This window comes from Vespa mandarinia, chromosome 9 (assembly GCF_050613455.1).
Source record: "Vespa mandarinia isolate Hongniang chromosome 9, ASM5061345v1, whole genome shotgun sequence".
In the NCBI taxonomy this organism is placed as follows: domain Eukaryota; kingdom Metazoa; phylum Arthropoda; class Insecta; order Hymenoptera; family Vespidae; genus Vespa; species Vespa mandarinia.
The window spans coordinates 4,175,001-4,193,874 of NC_140818.1; the positions used below are offsets into that span (position 1 = coordinate 4,175,001).

Below are 18,874 nucleotides of genomic sequence, written 5' to 3' on the forward strand. Positions count from 1 at the left end.
TCACGTAAGTAGATACAATATATAAAAATACAAACATTTATTAGATTTTACATTTTAAATATTATTCCATGATTTATCCAATTTTGAAATATGTATTTATGCATAATACATGAAAGTGACCAGGTTATCATCATTTTTAATTTGCGATAATAAAATAATAAAATAAATAAATAAATAAATAAATAAATAAATAAATAAATAAATAAATGGAACTATCTTTTTAAGTTGAAGCACCTTTCATAATAATTGGTAATTTCAATTAATTGTAAAAAAAAAAAAGAAGAGAAGAAAAAAAAAAAGATACAAATGAATATACGAAATCTGATCAATTCTATGGATTTTAATAAATTCCAATAAATTGATTGATCATGTATACACGATCACGTCCTGTATAAACATATGAGAGCAATTTTTCAATGATTTTCGAAAGAAAAATTCAAATTCGATTAATTCAAGGATCATCCGTAAGTTCGGATAAGAACCTAAGAGAAAACCGAAAAGGACAAAGCGGGCCAAAGAAGTCGCCCAGTAAGCGTCCCCTTGTGGACGATCTCAGGAGGTCGGAGCGAAGGGGCGCGAAACTTGCAACCCTCTCCCCTCTAAGAAAAAGAGAAAGAGAGAGAAAGAGACAGAGAGAGAGAGAGAGAGAGAGAGAGAGAGACAGAGAGATAGAGAGAGAGAGCAAAAAAGAAAAGAATAGAGAAAGAGAGCAGTCTTGAATGGTCGAAAATTCAAGCGCAAAAAAATGAGAAAGAGAGAGAGAGAGAGAGAGAGAGAGAGAAAGAGAAAGAAAGAGAAAGAGAAAAGGAAAGAAGGAAAAGAAAAGGAAATAGAAAAGCTGTACGCACATGGTCTTGAATACTCAAGCGACTATTAATGGTCACGCTTGCGAACGGAAATTCATCGATTTATCGACGCATACACACATACACACCACACATACATACATGCACACATACAAATATATATATATATATATGCATGCATGTATGTATTTATGTATCTATGTATGTATTTATTTATTCTCTCTTCCTCTGTCGATCCTTTTCCTTGTACTAAGAGAAAGAGTGAAATAAAAAGAGAAAGAGATAGAGAGAGAGAGAGAGAGAGAGAAATAGAGACAGAAAAAAGAGAGTAGATGGGTAGAGTACTCAAGCACAAAGAGGAACTAACCTTCACGCTCTTCGAATCGATCACCGGTGGCCGAGGAAAGCGCGTCGCTGGGAAAACAATCACATAATGCACTGGACACTTTGTGTACACGAAAGCCCACTGCTGGTTCCTTTTCCTTTTTTCCTTTATTCTCTATCTCTCTTTCTTATTATAAAACGTTCTTAACCTTTCCAACGTTCTTTTTCTTCCTCTTCTCGTAAAGAGTAAAAGAAACAACTGATCGTAGTAACGTTTATGTATCTAAATGTATATATATATATATATATATATTAATGCGATTAGTTAATGCCCAACGAAAATTGCCAGGGTTGATTTAACGACGACGACGACGACGATGACGATGACAAGAAGGACAAGTAAGGACGAGAGGAAGATCGGCTCTCTCGTTCTTTCACTTCTATTTCTCGGTCTCACGACCTTTCTTTCCCCCCCTCTTTCTTTCTCTCTTTCTCTCTCTCTTTCTCTCTCTCTCTCTCTCTCACACACACACACACACACTCTCTTTTTCTCCCCTTCCAAATACTAGCAGAAGGAAAACAATAAAACTGCACGAAGTGTCGAGGAGCCTGAATATCTCTTACTCCCTTTTTCTCTCTCTCTTTCTCTCTCTCTCTCTCTCTCTCTCTCTTAACTGATCTTATCGTCCCTTCTTTCTGTCTTTCTCTTACTCGTTCACGCGCGTCTCGAACGCACCTGTCAAACGCGCAAAGGCGTAGGAACGAGGGATCGTTAGGGTCGGGGAAAAGAAAGGGGGAGGGAAAAAAAAAAAAACGGGGGAGGCGTGTTATTCGTTGGTAGTACACTTTTTCCTCGTCATAATCGGCGTGCTAACCATGAGCCGGCTTTTTTCTTCCCCCGTATTCGTGTATGTTTTCTCTCTCTCTCTCTCTCTCTCTCTCTCTCTCTCTCTCTCTCTCTCTCTCTCTCTCTCTCTCTCTCTCCGTGTGTGTGTGCCTGCGTGTATTACTTTTTTTTTTTTTTTGCTTTTCCTTTTCTACGATCTTTCTTTTAATTTCTCTGTATTAAGGAAAAAGTTAGAGAAAAAAAAAAGAGAGAGAGAGAGAGAGAAAGAAAGAAAAAGAAAAGGAAATGTAAAAATTAATTACTTCGTGGAATTACGATGATGAAAAAAGACAGAATGAATGGATGGATGGATGGATGGATGAATGGATGGATGGATGAAGGGATGACAGAAATGGCAAATTTAGAAAGAAGATGCAGACTAGGACGCGACCGAGCGTCGTCTTCTCTTCTCAAACGCGGACGATAACAATGGCGGCGTCCGATCGGGAGAAACGCCACGAGAAGAACTCGTCGTCGTAACGGATTCCAAGCGCACGAACAACAACATATAAAGCGACCGGCTTCAAAGCGCACCACCAGTTTAAGTATCAAGAGAGAAGATGCCACGGGTATAGTTCGTATATCGCCACGCGCGTACTCGCCTATGACGTATAGTCGTCGTTTACTTGATCTCTTGCGAGTATCACTCTCTCTCTCTCTATCTCTCTCTTTTTCTCTTTCTTTATCTTTATCTTTATCTTTCTCGTTCTCTTGCACTCCTCTGTCCCCACTTTTCTTTCTCGTACCCTCTTACAATATTTTCTCTATGTATGTTTTATTTTCTCTCTCTCTCTCTCTCTCTCTCTCTTTCTCTCCCACCACATCAAAAGTAACTACCTATGTATCTCTCTTCGTTCGTCTTTCCACCTTCTCTCTTTTTTTCTCTATATCTCTCGTTCGTTCTTTTTCTCTCTCTCTCTCTCTCTCTCTCTCTCTCTCTCTCTCTCTATTCGCCCGTACGTAGTGAATCTTTTCCCTCTCTTTCTCTCACTCCCTTTATCTTCTCTCTTTAGGAGCGCTCGCGGTGGCGGCTCTACGAGGACTACGACGACGGACGTTTAGCCAACGACGAAGGGAGGAGGCGAGAGCGTTTCGACGAAGCTTGCCGAGCCGCCACGAGTCATGGCCGCCGCCGCCGACGTTACCATCGCCACCGTCGTCGTTGCCGCCGCCGCCGCCACCGCCGCCGCCGCCGTCGTCGTCGTCGTCGTCGCCGCCGCCACCGAATGGAAAACGACGACTTTGGGAGAGAAGGGAAAAGAGGGGGAAAAGCAACGACGGCGGCAGCAGCAGCATCTACTACTACTACTACCACTACTACTACTACTACTACTACTACTATTTTACTACACTACTACTGCTACTACTACTACTATACTACTACTATACTACACTATTACTCTTGGGGGCTAGCAAGCAAAGCGATGGTGGGAAAAACGTTGGGTACACGCGGAGAAACCGAATGAGAGTTAGATACCGGCGGGGGTGGAAACGGGTGGGGGAAGTGGAGAGAGGGGAGAGGGGGAAGGGCGTCGCTCGATCGCTCGTGGAAAAGGCCAAGAGACCGTGTTCGGGCGTTTCCGGAAGCCCTCGGCTCCTTCCTTCCCATGCCTTGCTTTATCAAACGAGCCCTGAGGTGGGGGTATACCGGTGAGTTTCAGGGCCACCCGCCGTTACCACGGAAAAACGAAGCCCAAGGTTGAAAACCACTGTCTCTTTCTCTCTTTCTCTTACTCTCTCTCTCTCTCTCTCTCTCTCTCTCTCTCTCTCTTTTTCTTTCTATATCTTCCTTTTTCTCTCTTTTACGAAGAACTCGTTGCTCGAAGAAAATACCTGCGAGATCGAGCCACGGCCGAGAGTGCATCTAATGCGAAAGAGATGGAATCGGACGGATGTTGCTGGCTCCTGGCTGCTGCCGTTACTGCCACGCTGGTTTCTCTGCCTTTTGTTGGCTAACTAAGGAAACCGGAGAAATTCGTGAGATTCTTGATAGCGGTGCGTAATACGCCGATTTGGTTGGCGCATTCGAACGATGTATACAAGACTCGAATAGTAGTTTGATTTTTTTCTTTTCTTTTCTTTTCTTTTCTTTTCTTTTCTTTTCTTTTCTTTTCCTTTCCTTTTTTTTTTTTTCGTTTATTTGTGGATTCCCTATTTATTCTTTGAGAATGTATTACCGTTCGAATTTCGAAAATGTTTTCTTACGATTGCGATGAAACGTCGTTTTATTTTTATTTTAGTTTTTTTTTTTGTTCTTGGTTTTTTCTTTCTTTTTTCTTTTTTTTTTTGTTCTTTTCTTCTCTTAGAAAATGTTGCATATATTCTGTATATTTCATTTATTGTATATAAGAATAATTGTTTGGTTTAATTATCAATTTCTAATACATTTGTATATATTTTATATCTGTATATAAGATATATATATATATATATATATAATTATCTGTATATAAGAATAATTGTTAGGTTTAATCATTAATTTCTTATACATTTATATATATATATTTTTTTTATATATATTTTTATATATATTTTAAATTATATACGAGGTATATAATTTAATGAAAATAAGATATAATAATTTCGATAATATATCGTGTGGTTTAATCTATCTCGCTTTCGACTCGACCTTTTAATCGATTACGAAAGAAACATTCCCTGTAATTATCGATGCCTCGCATATATCTCCTTCCTTTCGTTTCTACATGGTATTTTGCAGCATTGCAAACTTATGAGTTTTCTATGCTCGATGATAAAAAGCTATTGTCTTTTTGTTTGATTTGCAAATGCAAAAAATCAAGATACTATAAAACAATACAAGAGTCGGAGCGGTAACGACGTCGGATGAGAAACGCGATTGTTTTCAATTTGTTCCGATAAACCCCTATCGGTCGTAGTATCGATAAAATAATATCGATTAACATTGTACCGTTCTTCGTTTTTTCGTTTTCTTTTTTATCGGAAATTGGCGCGGGCTATATAGTTGGTTAAATGAACAGAGGTGTGGCCTCAAACAAGACGTATCCATGTATATATGTATCTGTGCGTGTGTATGTATATATGAGTGCGTGTGTGTGTGTGTTTTCAGGGAAGTAACCCGCGCGCGTAACATGTTCGGTACTTTGCAAAACGATCGTAGCGCGATCTATCAGCAAGTGGTATTAGCATCATCGTGAAATTATTCGCTCGATCGGTCTTCCCCAATCGAATTTGTTCTGATTTTTTCTTTTTTTTTTTTTTTCGAATAGCTTCGTACGAATATAAAAAAAATTTTCAAATAAATTACAATATATTTTTTCAAATCAAATGTTCTAATTGTTCAGGGCGAATGATAACGTTACGACGATTATTTCATATTAAATGTCAATCGTTTTATGCGACTCGTATATTTGGCGTACGATTAAGAAAAAAAAAAAATAAGAGAAAGAAAAAAAAAAGAAAAAAGAAAAAGAAAAGAAAAAAGAAAAAAGAAAAGAAAAGAAAAGAAAAGAAAAAAGAAGGAAAGAGAAACGTTTCCTTTTAATCCTATTCCAATGAAAACTAATAATAGAAATAACTCTACTGAATTCCCATTGAAAATATTTATTAGCGAGATATAGGAGAAAGAAAACGACATGTGTATATATATATTAGAGAAAGAGAGAGAGAGAGAAAGACAAACCATTGCCGACGACGACATATCGTTCGTCTAGAATTCTACTATGGTTCTACATATTCCACCCCCGTCCTTACCATCTTGTATTTTCTGTACAATTATACGTTGCGACGATGACGTTATTTCAAAAGCGTGGGCAACGACGATCGGAATGGTAACAGACGATAAAATGTCATATTCATTATTCAATAACGTCGAAGGAGACAAAGACAAAATAGAGAGAAGGAGTGATAAAGGACGGTAGAAGACGAGGGAGGAAGTAGAAGGAGAAGAAAAGAGACCAATATTCTAAGCTTTTATCGTTAGTCAGTTATGAGAACGACTAATATTCTACAGTCTAGACGACTAGGCCCAATTCTCGTCGCTTTGCATCCCTCTCCCATTTTATAATTCTCTCTCTCTCTCTCTCTCTCTCTTTGAACCTGTGTATATTTATTGGAAAACGTATCGAGGCCACGCGAAGCAAAGCTCCTGGAGCGCAGGTCCGTCGTTGGCGGGACACAACCCCCTGAAACATCCCCTTCTTACCTTCGAGACACCGCAACTAGAACCGCTGGCGGTAGCTCGAGGGATCGTAGGTGAGTTTAACAGTGGTTCGACCCACCCGCGACCGTGGATTCCTTCCTTCGCCGAAATTCCATCGTGTTTCTCTCTCTCTCTCTCTCTCCCTCTCTCTCTCTCTTTCTCTTTGTCTCTCTGTCTCTCTGTCTTTCTCTTTCTCTCTCTCTCTCTCTCTCTCTCTCTCTCTCTCTCTCATTCCTCATCCCTTCTCCTATATTTCCCTTTCTGTCTCAACTCAACGCACACACGACGAAAGCGAGGATGCTCGTGACTGTTCGCGGCGATGCAACGGCACAGCCTGCGTGTTTCCTAAGCGACGACGACGACTGCAGAGAACGTAGTGACTCCAAGATTTCACCGTGAGATAACTCGTACTACATATATATACATACATATATATATATATATATACATATATACATACATACATATCAGCGCACACGCACACACGCATACATGCAAAGACACAGAAACGGAACGGAGCAACAACAGCAATTACCCCGTTCGTGATCGATAATGAAGCGTACGACGACGTGCATCCTGTCTGAGAGAGTCAGATTTCCCTGCTACAGCATCGATTTCGTACTTCGATTTTCAAGATATCATTCTGTCATCAAGGACTACTCCAGGCCAGAGTGCTGAATCGATCAAACGAAAAAGGAAAAAAGAGAGAGAGAGAGGGGGGGAGAGAGAGAGAGAGAGAGAGAGAGAAAGAGAGTGTGTGTGAAAAAGCATGCCAGGAGGGCGGAACGATACGGATCACACGTGCGTACGACCTATTTCTTATCTTTTTTACTCTTTCATTATTCTCTTTCTCGCGTTCCACTTTATGAAATCATTATTGTTTACGAACGTTTCGCCGATTGATAATCCTTTTCCGATCGTTCCGAATATGAATGATCTCCGAAGGGTACTATGTTTAATATCCATCCTATTGTATTTGTATACCTAATGATACAATTAATGATAACGTTTAATTATATATATATATATATCTATCTATCTACCTATATACCTATAGCACCTATAGAAAGTTATTTCAAATCGAAATTTATGCTCGGGAAATTTCATCGTACGCTCTCGATCCGCACGCTAATGTTAAAGCAAACTGAATAAATTTGCATGGCTATGAATATAAAAACGTGTCCTCCTTATTCTATTTCTCTCTTTTTCTTTTTCTCACACAAACACATATATACACACATACACACCGATAGAAATCAATATTTCTGGCCGATATGGAGGCAGGATCGAATTCGATGAGATCTTTTCGATCGGCGCTTTGATTCGAAGAGAAAACTTATTTCGTCTTCGAGAGAACCTGAACATTAACTTCGGAAGGAGTACGCGTTCTTCAGAATGTCCTTCTTCGGTTGGAAAAGAGGCGGTAGTGATACTTCCGATAATACTGGAAGAAATTTACAGGATGGCCTCTTTCAAATAGCCTCGCAAGCTTGTCACATACTCGTACAGGTAAGTTCATCCGATGCACGATCGATCTATCTATATGTATCTCATACGTATGTGCACGTGTAAGTAAACATATTTGATTATGATATCATCTATCTCTTATCGAATTAATATATATATATATATATCACTACTAGTGTTAGACAAGATAAGATCATCTCTAAAGATCTTTAAACATTGATTCTTTATGGTCGTGTTTGAATTTCCCGCTCTCTCATTCAGTTCAAAGATGGCTCATTTGTGTCGCCAGTTGTGTGACTCTTAACTCTTTGTTTACCTTTCATTTTTACACGCGGAAATAGTCGTCGGTGTAGTTTATACATTTATTTCTATTCTTTTTTTTTTTTTCTTCTTCTTCTTTTCCACTTGTTTGTGCGCGCTTCATAATATATTTATGTATTCTATCTCATGATAAAAATTATTATCAGAGAGCATACGTGATATTTTCATGAAAATGACGATTATCTTCGTGAGTATTCGATTCGAAGCACAATGCTTACGAACGAGTCAACTTGTCCCTTTTCCAATGCATTAGAGTCAATGAACCACAAAGCTGCATGTACTTTCTTTCTCTTTGTCCCTCTGTCTCTTTCTCTCTCTCTCTTTTTCTGTATTCCTAACGCAATAATCTTAATGCATGAAATAATTGCATGTTCTTTACTAACTAAGTCATATGAAAAAATAATCGGCGCTTATGTATGTGGGTGTATGAACGACAGCTTCATAGAAATGCTGCGATATACGTAACATATAGTATCTTCGCAAGGTCAGCGATACATATATACACGATCGCGGTCATACGTGACTCAAAGTGTAGCTGATAAGATGATTCCAACGCAGGCGTTTACATTGTCTTCCCTCGTGTGTGTATGTGTATTATCTATCGTAATTAACAGAATAAAGATAAAATATTACAAAACGAAGGAAATAATGTTAAATCTATAAATAGTATTTAATCGAAAGGAATTTTCTCTTTCTATGAGATAATTCTCTCTCTCTCTTTTTTTTTTTCCTTCTCTTTTATATATGTCTTTTAGGTAAACAATACACATAACGTTTCTTACGGAGGCGGAAGCAATAATGTAACGAACGTTGCATATTCGAAATATTCGACCGCGGGTGGATCGACCGCACTATCGACATCCACTTCGGTACGAGGAACGTCTTCGGGCAAACCGTATCCGAAATATGCCGAACCACGGACGAAGGACCAAGACGTTGTGGTTCTGTTACCGCATAGGAAGAGCAGAACACCCAGAATCAAGCACAAATTATCGGTATGCCAAAGAAATATTTTTATATTTATTTTTATCTATTTCATAGAAATCATTTTCTAAGAAATCCTCTCGAAACTTTTTTATTTAACGCATCGAACGAATTTGGGAAATAACATTGATTATCCCTTAATACGGACTACGAAAACGTTCGTGTATTCTTGGAAAGAGTATTATTATAGGTTTCTTTATACTATGTCTATAACGGTATATTCATACGATCCAATAATTCGAAATAAATGGAAACAAATCGAACCCCCAAAGAAATCCGGTCGTTATGTAATTTAGTTTGAAAGCCCTTAATCAAGACTTGTTAACTAGAGTCTCATAAAATTGTAACGTGTAACGTGTATTACACGTAACGAAACACGTATTATCTAAATCTCTACAGAGAATTATTCGTTTATTCCTATTCTTTGTCTCTCTCTCTCTCTCTCTCTCTCTCTCTCTCTCTTTCTCTCTCTCTCTCTCTCTCTGTCTTTTTCTTCACTCACTACTCTCCCTTTCTCTTTCGCTCTCATCCTCCCTTCCTCTCTCTCTCTCTCTCTCTCTCTCTCTTTCTTTTTCGATATTGCCCTAAATATTTCTCGCGTCACGCACCCATCGTTCGACTAATCCTATAAAAATCACCCCCGAGAGAGATTATTGGTAAATTTCAGGCGACGGTCTCGCCCATCGATCCTTTCTTTCTTCGTACCTTCCTTATTTCCTACACCAAAGTTTTCGAGAAAAAGGGCCAGCATTTATCGTGATAGAGATAGAAAAAGAAAGAGAGAGAGAGAGAGAGAGAGAGAGAGAGAGAGAGAAGATAAGAGGTGTCGAAGTTGCATGCCGTGCGTCGACATCGTTCGCCGGTAAATAATCGATTCGACCTAGGGGCATGTCTTTTCTTTTTTTTTTTCTTAATATAAGCGAGCTCACGCGTACAAACATATTCCCTCTCTCTCTCTTTCTCTCTCTCTCTTTCTATCTCCGAAAAGGTGCATGATCGAAAGCAATGAGAACGGACGAAAGTCCGAAAAACCCCATGAGACCAGGAATAGTGGGGGTGGAGGGAGAGGTAGAAACGTAGAATTACGGGCATCCAAGTGTTATTACATCGAGCTTCATCGACACGAACAGTTCAATGCGTTCTTAGAACAGTATAATCTGATGTATCAAAACCAATTCCCGTGGCACTGACGACGACGACGACGACGACGACAATGACGACAATGACGACGATGACGAAGACAAAGACAAAGACGACAAGGACGACGATGAGATAGCGTCGGTGAAACACGGTTTAAATTCATTCTAGTTTCGTGATTATAATACCATATCCAATGAGGAATCCGTTATTGTCGTTATTACATATCGTATCTTACTCCTTCGGTACGATTAGTATTCCCTTAATCACGCTTCTCTCCAATCCCTTTCTACCAATTTTCCTAAGATCCTTTGGTACATTGAAGAAAAAATGAAATTTTAAGAGAAAGCCATTGATAAAACGAATGAGTAACGAAATAGGAAAAAAAGAAAGAAGGAAAGAAAGAAAGAAAAAAGGAAAGAAGGAAAGAAAGAAAAGCCAAAAGCAAAACACTTGTTTTTCGTTCCATTGTCGATCAATCCTTTTGATGATGATGTCAGAGATATGAGATAGATGCACTCGAGCACGAGTTAGCGAAATTGGAAAATGATTTATGGAAAGCTAGAAAGTGCTTTTTTGCATTTTCCCCCGTACATCCTATCCGTCGCCTTTATTTTCCTATTTCGTATTCACGTCCATCCAAAAGGGGGACCGGGCGGGCAGACGAGCGGGGGGGGGGATTGAGTGTATCTACCTAATGCCGCCGGCATAAAGAAATAAATTGACGTTTATGTACTATCGATATTTATGGTTGAAAGTAATACGTGTTCCGGCCGATAAAATTCTTTCTCGAGAGGCTGCCTCTCTCTCTCTCTCTCTCTCTCTCTCTCTCTCTCTCTCTTTCTCTCATTCTCATTCTCTTTCGAAGAAGAAGAAGAAGAAAAACTTGGCATGATACTCTCGCGACATCGAAAAATTACTGTTCGATTGGTTCGAACTCCAATTTGTAATATTTTTTTTTTTTAGAAACGATACGACAATGTATTTCATTGTAGATACAACGTTCTATGTAAAAGTTGGGAAATGAGAATTTTGCGAACGTACCCATAAATATACATATGTATATATATATATATATATATATATATATATATATATCGCGAGATCCGCATTATCGCGTGTTTAAAACGCATCATTCGTGTTCCCCGTAAAAGGTAACCTTGAAGAAAGTGACTGCATCATTTCTCACGGAATAGCGTGGATATTGTCTTCGTGAGCATTAATCATCTGTCCATATCGATTCGAATCGATTCTCGTTGGACGTCTCATGGGACGTACGAACGTACGCTCGATCATTCCAAATCTCTTGAGATTCGATTGGTAATGAAAAAAAAAAAAAAAACAAAAAGAAAACAAAAAAGAAAAAAAAGAAAAACAAAAAATAAAAAACGAAAAAATAAAACGACAAGAAGAAAAAAGAGAATAAAAAATTAGAGAAAAATTAAAAGAAAAATATATACATATATAAAAAAGAATCGCGTGTTTGTTCATTGTAACTGAAATTGAGAGATAATGAAACGTATAATAATTCCCATTTCTTACATATACACACACACACACATACACATATACGTGTTTACGCGAATTCAAGAAACGAGTTGAGACTATTTTATTACTTCCAGACATTTTTATTACTCACGGACCTTCCGAAACAACTTGAACCCCATCGCACTTGAAACTATCACGTTGTAGGTGTGTACGTACTTACATTCCTCCTTATGCGTATGTAACAGGTACGTTAGAGCTATCAATTTTTCGGCGGTCCGTTCTTCGTAATTTCAAAGTTATACACCAACGTCGTATATTGTGCCGAGCGTTATTACGGTTACGGTATTTTTAACGTCAAGCGAAGAAACAATTTTGAAATTGAGGGCTCGACGAAAATCGATCGATTGATAATTAAACGGTTCGTACAACGTAGAACGAGATGTAATTACTTCGAGCTTGGTAACTATACATGAAATAAAGTCGTAATAGAATTTAAAAATAGAACCCGAATGGAACGTGTTTCTTCGCAGAAAGAAAGAAAAAAAAAAAAAAGAAGAAGAAGTATGAGAGGAATCATAGATGCGACCGCATTTCAAATTGATTTAGAACATTAGGATTAGAACAGTTTTTGGTTTAGGACACATTTTCCCTTTCGAAGTCGACCGGGCCAAGGTTTCGTTTCGTGACAAAATGTATTAAAATAGATCGATAAGGTTGCCGAAGCTCCACTGCGATGAAGCAGAAAGCTTCATCAAATATGCATCAGCCTCGAAAACTGACATTTGAACGCGGTGCCAGGTGCCGCGTTGCCACATTTTCCTTTGGACCATGAAAAAATATTGGCGATAATGTCGAAAAACTTTTACTTACTTTCCTTTTTTTTTTCTTTTTTTTTTTTTTTTTTTTTTTTTCACTCACGACAACAATTTTTCTTATGAATTTCGAAAGAAATTACCTTTGCTATTGACCTACTTTCGAAATCCCTTCTTTGCCCTATTTTATCTTCTTATTCTTCGAAAATCAAAGTATTACTATGATTTATTATACACAAAAATGAATATTAAACAAACGATTTTAAAATTAAATGATTAATTATTATACTTAATGAACAATAAAGAATCAAAATACGATTAATGGATAATAAAAATTATCGATGTATCTTAAACCTTCTTTATTTTATTTACAAATTTAATATAAATAAATGAAAAACACGTACAACTTTATTAAATCCAATTGATATAATAAATAATAATAAAAAATTATTCGAAAATATTACTTTATCAAATTTATTATTTAACATTGGTATAGATTATAAATATTATTATAATCTATATTATTATTATTATTATAAAAAAAAAAGAAATAAAAACAAACAAAAAAATAAAACATTGTATTAATCATGATTATTTTATTAATTCGATAATTTTGGAATAATCGCAAAAACAATAACGAGTTAGTGACCTACTTTGTATCGGAATCAGCGAACCTGCTAACCAATGTATTGTTCCATTGAGCTAGAAGACAAAAATTTCATGTCACCCATTGGCGACGACCGTGGATGATGACGAAATTGGAACATCGTTTTTATCTTTTTCAATACGACCGTCTGAGGAAAGAAAGAATGAGATAGATGGAGAGAAAAAGAGAGAGAGAGAGAGAGAGAGAGAGAGAGAGAGAGAGAGAGAGAGAGAGAGAGAAAGAGAATGTAGACATTTTCTTTTACCACGAGGCTCCATTCACACATCACTCATCCTTTCGTTCGTTTATCTGCCTCAGACAGACTTCCTAGTCGGTCGTTCTATCGACTCTTCTCCTTTTTGCAGTCATTTTTACTAAACTGCCTTACGCAATACGTTCGCGCAAAACGATAAGCACATTGTCGTTCGCACATTGTACAGTGGAAAATCGAGCTCACGAACCGAGACCTTTTCTGGCTATTGTAAAAAAAAAAAGGAAAAAAAAGGAAAAAAAAATAAAAGAAAAACAAGAAAAAAGAAAAAAAAGAGAAGAAAAAAAAAGAAAAGAAAAATTGCGAACGTCACTTTTCTCTTTTATTTTCACACTTTCCTTTTTCCTCACTTTTAATGTTGACGCGCAAACGTCATATTTATAATTTTTATTTGGAAAAGATTATTGCATAAGACAGTTTATTAAATATTATTTAGAAAAACTGAGAAAAGTCAAAACATTCTAAATACCGTAAAAGAAAGATAAAGTGGACGTTATATTTCTTTCCCTTTTTTTTTCCTTTTTTCTTTTTTCGTTTTTACACGCGAACGACATATTCATAATTTGATTAAATTAAAAGGGTTTATTGTATGTTTAGTAAAAATTGATTTTACAATAAGATAGAATAAGGTCCAAATATTTTGATTAATTGTAAAAGAAAAATTAAATAGGTTTTACGATCTTTTTGTCTTTTCTTTTCTTTTTTTTTTTTTTTTTTTTTTTTTTAGCCATAACGTAATAACGTAATAAAATATTCGTTTTATCATATTCGTAATTAAATAAATTTTGTGAAAGGTTTTCCTTTTGAGTTCATTGTACAACGTACATGTATATATATATATACGTGGCATACATACGTTATACATCGACACATTTTCCAAAACGAATTAATTTACCGTCGTGTAACGAGAGATTCGATTAGTAAGCTCTCAGAGCCATTCTTTTTCCCATAGCAGAGCCTCGCCATCTGTCATTATAATCATTTGCTCCATTGACATGCATTTTCCCCCTTCCCCGTTTCTATCAATCACCTCATTACTGTCGCACGCGCGCATCACCATGTTATTACGATAACGCGATTAGCGAGAATACCGACGAATCGACGCTCGAAAACGATCAACGTCGAAACGATCGACGACGAAGCTGCCGCATGTAAAATGTAAAATATAATATAATAATGATAAATAATAACAGGGAAAATGTGAATGTATTTATATACGTACATTTCGTATGATATTGTCGCAATGAGTTTCGTTAATGAAAATCCTTTCTACGATCGGAATCTTGTTTCAGACGGTCTCTGAAAATGCAAGATTGGACGTTAATTCGTCGGCAGGTGATGACGATTTAGAGTTATGGGACCAATCTGGATTCATGCTGCGAACCGACGTAGACGATCCTCTCACTAACGCGAAGTGAGTAATAAAGAGTAATAACGATCCCGATCATTAAATGAATTCTATTCTTTCATTTATTTATTTATATTTATTTTTTTTAGAAAAGGGCAAATTTCTTTTTTATTCACATTCATGTTTTATATTATTATTATTATTATTATTATTATTATTATTATTATTTTCTTATTTGTATAATTATATTGTTAACAAAGGTGGGGTGCACAAGGATGGTGCAGACCAAGTTGCATACCAATAACGGTTATCTTGATACTCATCGTTCTCGTCGTACTGTTACCCCTTCTTGATCATGCCACGGATAAATTCGTATTAAATTCGACGAGCATCGATGCCGAACTAACTTGTATGGATAGCTGTAGTATATCTCTCGTTGAATCCATACCGATTGGATTGAATTATAGCAATAATACGGTGTTACACGAGACTACCTACGACTCTTGGATGAATCTAATCGCAATGGCCGAAAATACAATAGAGATAGCGTCGTTATATTGGACCATGAGAAGACAAGAAGTTTATCCGGATGATAGTGCAAAAGAGGTAGATATCAATGAACGATTTGTCTAATATCTCTTAATATTTATATTACATATTAGATTTATCATTTATAATGTTAGAAAACATTCATTGATTTTAGGGCGAGGCAGTATTCCAAGCGCTCATAGAAGCAGGCCGTGATAGAAAAATTTCATTGAAGATAGCGCAAAATATGCCTTCTCATATGTATCCGAACGTCGATACTGAAATATTGACTAAGAAAGCACACGCACAAGTGAGTCCTTCGATTCCATTTGTTCCGTTGTTCGTTGAAGCACGATTGCTATTGAAGCGTTACCGATCGGTTTAACGAACACTCCAGTAAATTTCTATTACTTCGTTGTCTACCCGTCTTTTCTATGCCTAACGAGGACATCACTATGCGGGTGCAACCTAATTTTATGTTTACTTATTAACCCACTTTCTCTACTTCGTCACGATTTACTCAAGGGCCGATAACACGTGTCGGATCTCGGTAGAGCGCACTTTGAACTTTCGTTTCGCACTGCTCTATTTCATTTATATTATTTAATAAAATATAATTAGGATCGTAAAAGCGCGTTTATTTTTTCCAGGTGAGAAGTTTAAATTTTGCCGGCCTTTTAGGTGGTGGTGTGCTTCATACTAAATTATGGCTGATAGATAGACAACATGTATATGTTGGCTCGGCTAACATGGATTGGCGATCTCTTACGCAAGTGAAAGAACTTGGATTGATTGCTTTGAATTGTTCTTGTTTGGCGACAGACTATGCTAAGATTTTTGACGTTAGTCATTTATAAAGATAAAAACAAATTTAATTATTATCCGATATGTTTATGATATTTAGAAATTTATACATTCTATCGTTTAGATCTATTGGCAATTGGGCAAAGATGGTAGAATACCACCAACATGGCCGGACTCCGTCAATACGAAAATAAATATTGATAATCCTATGAATTTTAGCTTAATGGGTAACAAATACAAAACGTATATTGCTGTAAGTATATCGTTCCATTAAGTTATTAAAATATGAATAAATTATATGTACGATATATTATTAATAATGATAATATATTCTTATCAGAGTTCGCCACCTCCATTTTCACCCAGTGGCAGAAGCAACGACATAGATGCCATTTTACATTGCATAGAAAAAGCAGAAAAATTCATTTACATTTCCGTAATGGATTATTTTCCTTTGATCATTTATACTCCAAAAGTAAAGTAAGTATTTCTGTTACATTGTTATATTATTTCACAATGTTGTTACATTATTTTATTTCATTCTTTTTCAATTTTATTTTTCATTTTTCCCCAGGTATTGGCCAGTAATAGATAATGCTTTAAGGGCAGCTGCTATCGAGCGTAAAGTCACGATCAAACTTTTAATATCTTTATGGAAACATTCGAGAGCATCTGAAAGTTACTTTCTTAGATCATTAGAAAAATTGACGAATAGTTACAGAAATGTCAAAATTGAAATAGTGAGTATTCTTGTACTATGTGAATTATTCTAATATATTGTTTTCTAAAAAAAAAACGATACATTAAATAAAATATACTTTAATATTTTTAGAAACGATTTGTGGTACCCACTTCTTCGGAATTAGACAATATACCATTTTCAAGAGTCAATCATAACAAATATATGGTTACTGATATTTCTGCGTACATAGGTACAAGTAATTGGTCTGGTGATTACTTTGTCAATACAGCAGGTAAATTTTCTATAAATAAATTTATAACTATTTGTACTTATTTAACATTATTCTTATTTAATTTTTAGGAATTGGGACGGTTTTTGAAGATGTTGGCCATAAAAATCATGAAAGTATAAGACAACAATTGGAAAATATTTTTAATCGAGATTGGAATTCAAAGTATTCATTTCTGTTGAATAATACCGATCAAATTCCGATTGGAAACAATCATCTATTATCATCTCATATATATCATATGCCTGCATAATCATAACATAATATAACATTTTATGTTATATTATTATAAAAAATTTGAGATATGAATAAGAAAGAAAAAGAGTGATATAACTTCCTACCTTAATATAACTTCTTCTATATGATATATTTCTCTTTTCTTGTATGGTATATTTAAACTATACATGTATCTAATTCTGAACGAAGAAGGTGTATATCTTCTTCATAATTATTAATCAAATATTGGAGACTGAGAAAGGTCTGGTTTTAAAATAAGCAGTACAGAAAAATTTTTAAACGCACATCATGTTAAAAAAAAGATATCCTGTTGAAAGTATATTAAGCGTGGCTTCTTCCATTCAATTGTTTAATTATATTTTTATACTTATATGATCTTATATTTGTTAATTTAAATCCTAAATCATAATAATGATCTCTAGTTTGCAATATTACTTGTATTTTAGCAGATATAAAATTTGTGTAATATATGCATAATATGGTCTTTATTTTAATTAAAAGACAAATTTAAATTCTATATTTACTATAATTATAATTGTAAAGAATAACATAAGAATTACACAAGATCACTGATTACCATCAATCCTATGGCTGGAAAATGCAACTATTTTTTATTCCTAAACAATGGAAAACCTGTTGGATGTTAAATATTACAGATTTTTTACGTGATACTATAATCAATGAAGTAATGCCACAAATATATCTGTGCCTTGCTTTAAGTGTCCTTGCATGAACATTAATATAGCCAACATTTAAAACATTATACACAGACACAATCCATATATAAAACTTACAAAAACTGTTATCAATATATTTTCTATGAGGCATATGTGATTGATACTGACTAAAGTAATATCAATATAAGATTTTCAAAAAATTTATCATTTTCCATTTTATCATTCAAATGTGAATCTTATTTAAGAATGAATCAGATGCATTTATATATATATACGTTTTCATGAAAATAATTTATATTTTTATGCATAATGTAAAGATGTATAATACTTGCACAAAAAAAACATAATATTTAAAATGTGAGTCTCTGTATAGAAAATTACAGTTATACATACACACACACACACATATATATATATATATATGTATATATATATGTCATCTGAGATACTAAATACTTCCTATATGTCATTTTAATTAATAAACTTATACATAAGACACTTTGTATATAAATTCAATGAATTGACAATGATATATTTGAATCATTATAGATTCCATCATTACAATTTTAAGGCATACATCTAATAATATAATATATTAAAGTATATGCTATATACACAGAATGTTATATGATCGTTGCAAGTTTATTATCTTCAAATGTATATATGTATGTATGTCAAAATGTATGTTCATTTAAGAATGCGCATGTGTACAAGGTATATACATATTTATTATAATTATCTCTGTTGTAAATTATATTGAAAGAATATGTAAAAATTCTATAGATTTGTTCAATCAGAATCTTCAATTTTGCAATCAAATAAATGTTGAAAAATAAGGATAATAATTTTTCAATATTACAAATGAGTACATTATATTACAAAAATGTACCAAAAGCAAAAATTATTAAATGATGATAAAAATTAATACAAATAAGTTATATAATTACGTATCTCCTCTTTTGTTCATATGCTATAATCACAAACCTG

The 18,874-nt window shown here is 35.3% G+C and overlaps 2 protein-coding genes across 12 annotated transcripts in view; one reads left to right on the plus strand and one right to left on the minus strand.

The window, feature by feature from the left end:
• Positions 1-18,874, minus strand: part of LOC118443321 (uncharacterized) — an 85,695-nt gene that overhangs the window by 41,990 nt on the left and 24,831 nt on the right. The window contains exons 1-2 of one of the 9 annotated variants that reach the window (XM_035870102.2): positions 2,854-2,952; positions 1,174-1,413 (exon numbers count right to left, since the gene is read on the minus strand). The exons of 4 other annotated variants lie outside the window; for them this stretch is intronic. The gene's annotated coding sequence lies outside the window, so the exon portion shown is untranslated. Of the gene's footprint in view, positions 1-1,173; positions 1,414-2,279; positions 2,530-2,853; positions 2,983-3,849; positions 3,873-18,874 lie in introns of those variants that run through there. 4 more of the 9 variants (XM_035870101.2, XM_035870100.2, XM_035870107.2 and 1 more) reach the window with 4 other exon arrangements.
• Positions 6,452-18,161, plus strand: LOC118443322 (5'-3' exonuclease PLD3). 3 transcript variants are annotated; one of them, XM_085659366.1, is made up of 13 exons: positions 6,452-6,591; positions 6,668-6,997; positions 7,450-7,705; positions 8,740-8,979; positions 14,615-14,736; positions 14,931-15,276; positions 15,374-15,508; positions 15,849-16,040; positions 16,127-16,255; positions 16,343-16,482; positions 16,577-16,742; positions 16,835-16,976; positions 17,045-18,161. In XM_085659366.1, the coding sequence occupies exons 3-13, from the start codon at positions 7,592-7,594 to the stop codon at positions 17,224-17,226; spliced, it is 1,908 nt and encodes a 635-aa protein (XP_085515492.1). In that variant the 5' UTR covers positions 6,452-6,591; positions 6,668-6,997; positions 7,450-7,591; the 3' UTR covers positions 17,227-18,161. The 3 variants fall into 3 exon arrangements, with proteins under 3 accessions (XP_085515492.1, XP_035726005.1, XP_035726004.1); XM_035870112.2 differs by lacking the exons at positions 6,452-6,591; positions 6,668-6,997; positions 7,450-7,705 and adding an exon at positions 7,964-8,171; XM_035870111.2 differs by lacking the exons at positions 6,452-6,591; positions 6,668-6,997; positions 7,450-7,705 and adding an exon at positions 8,469-8,569.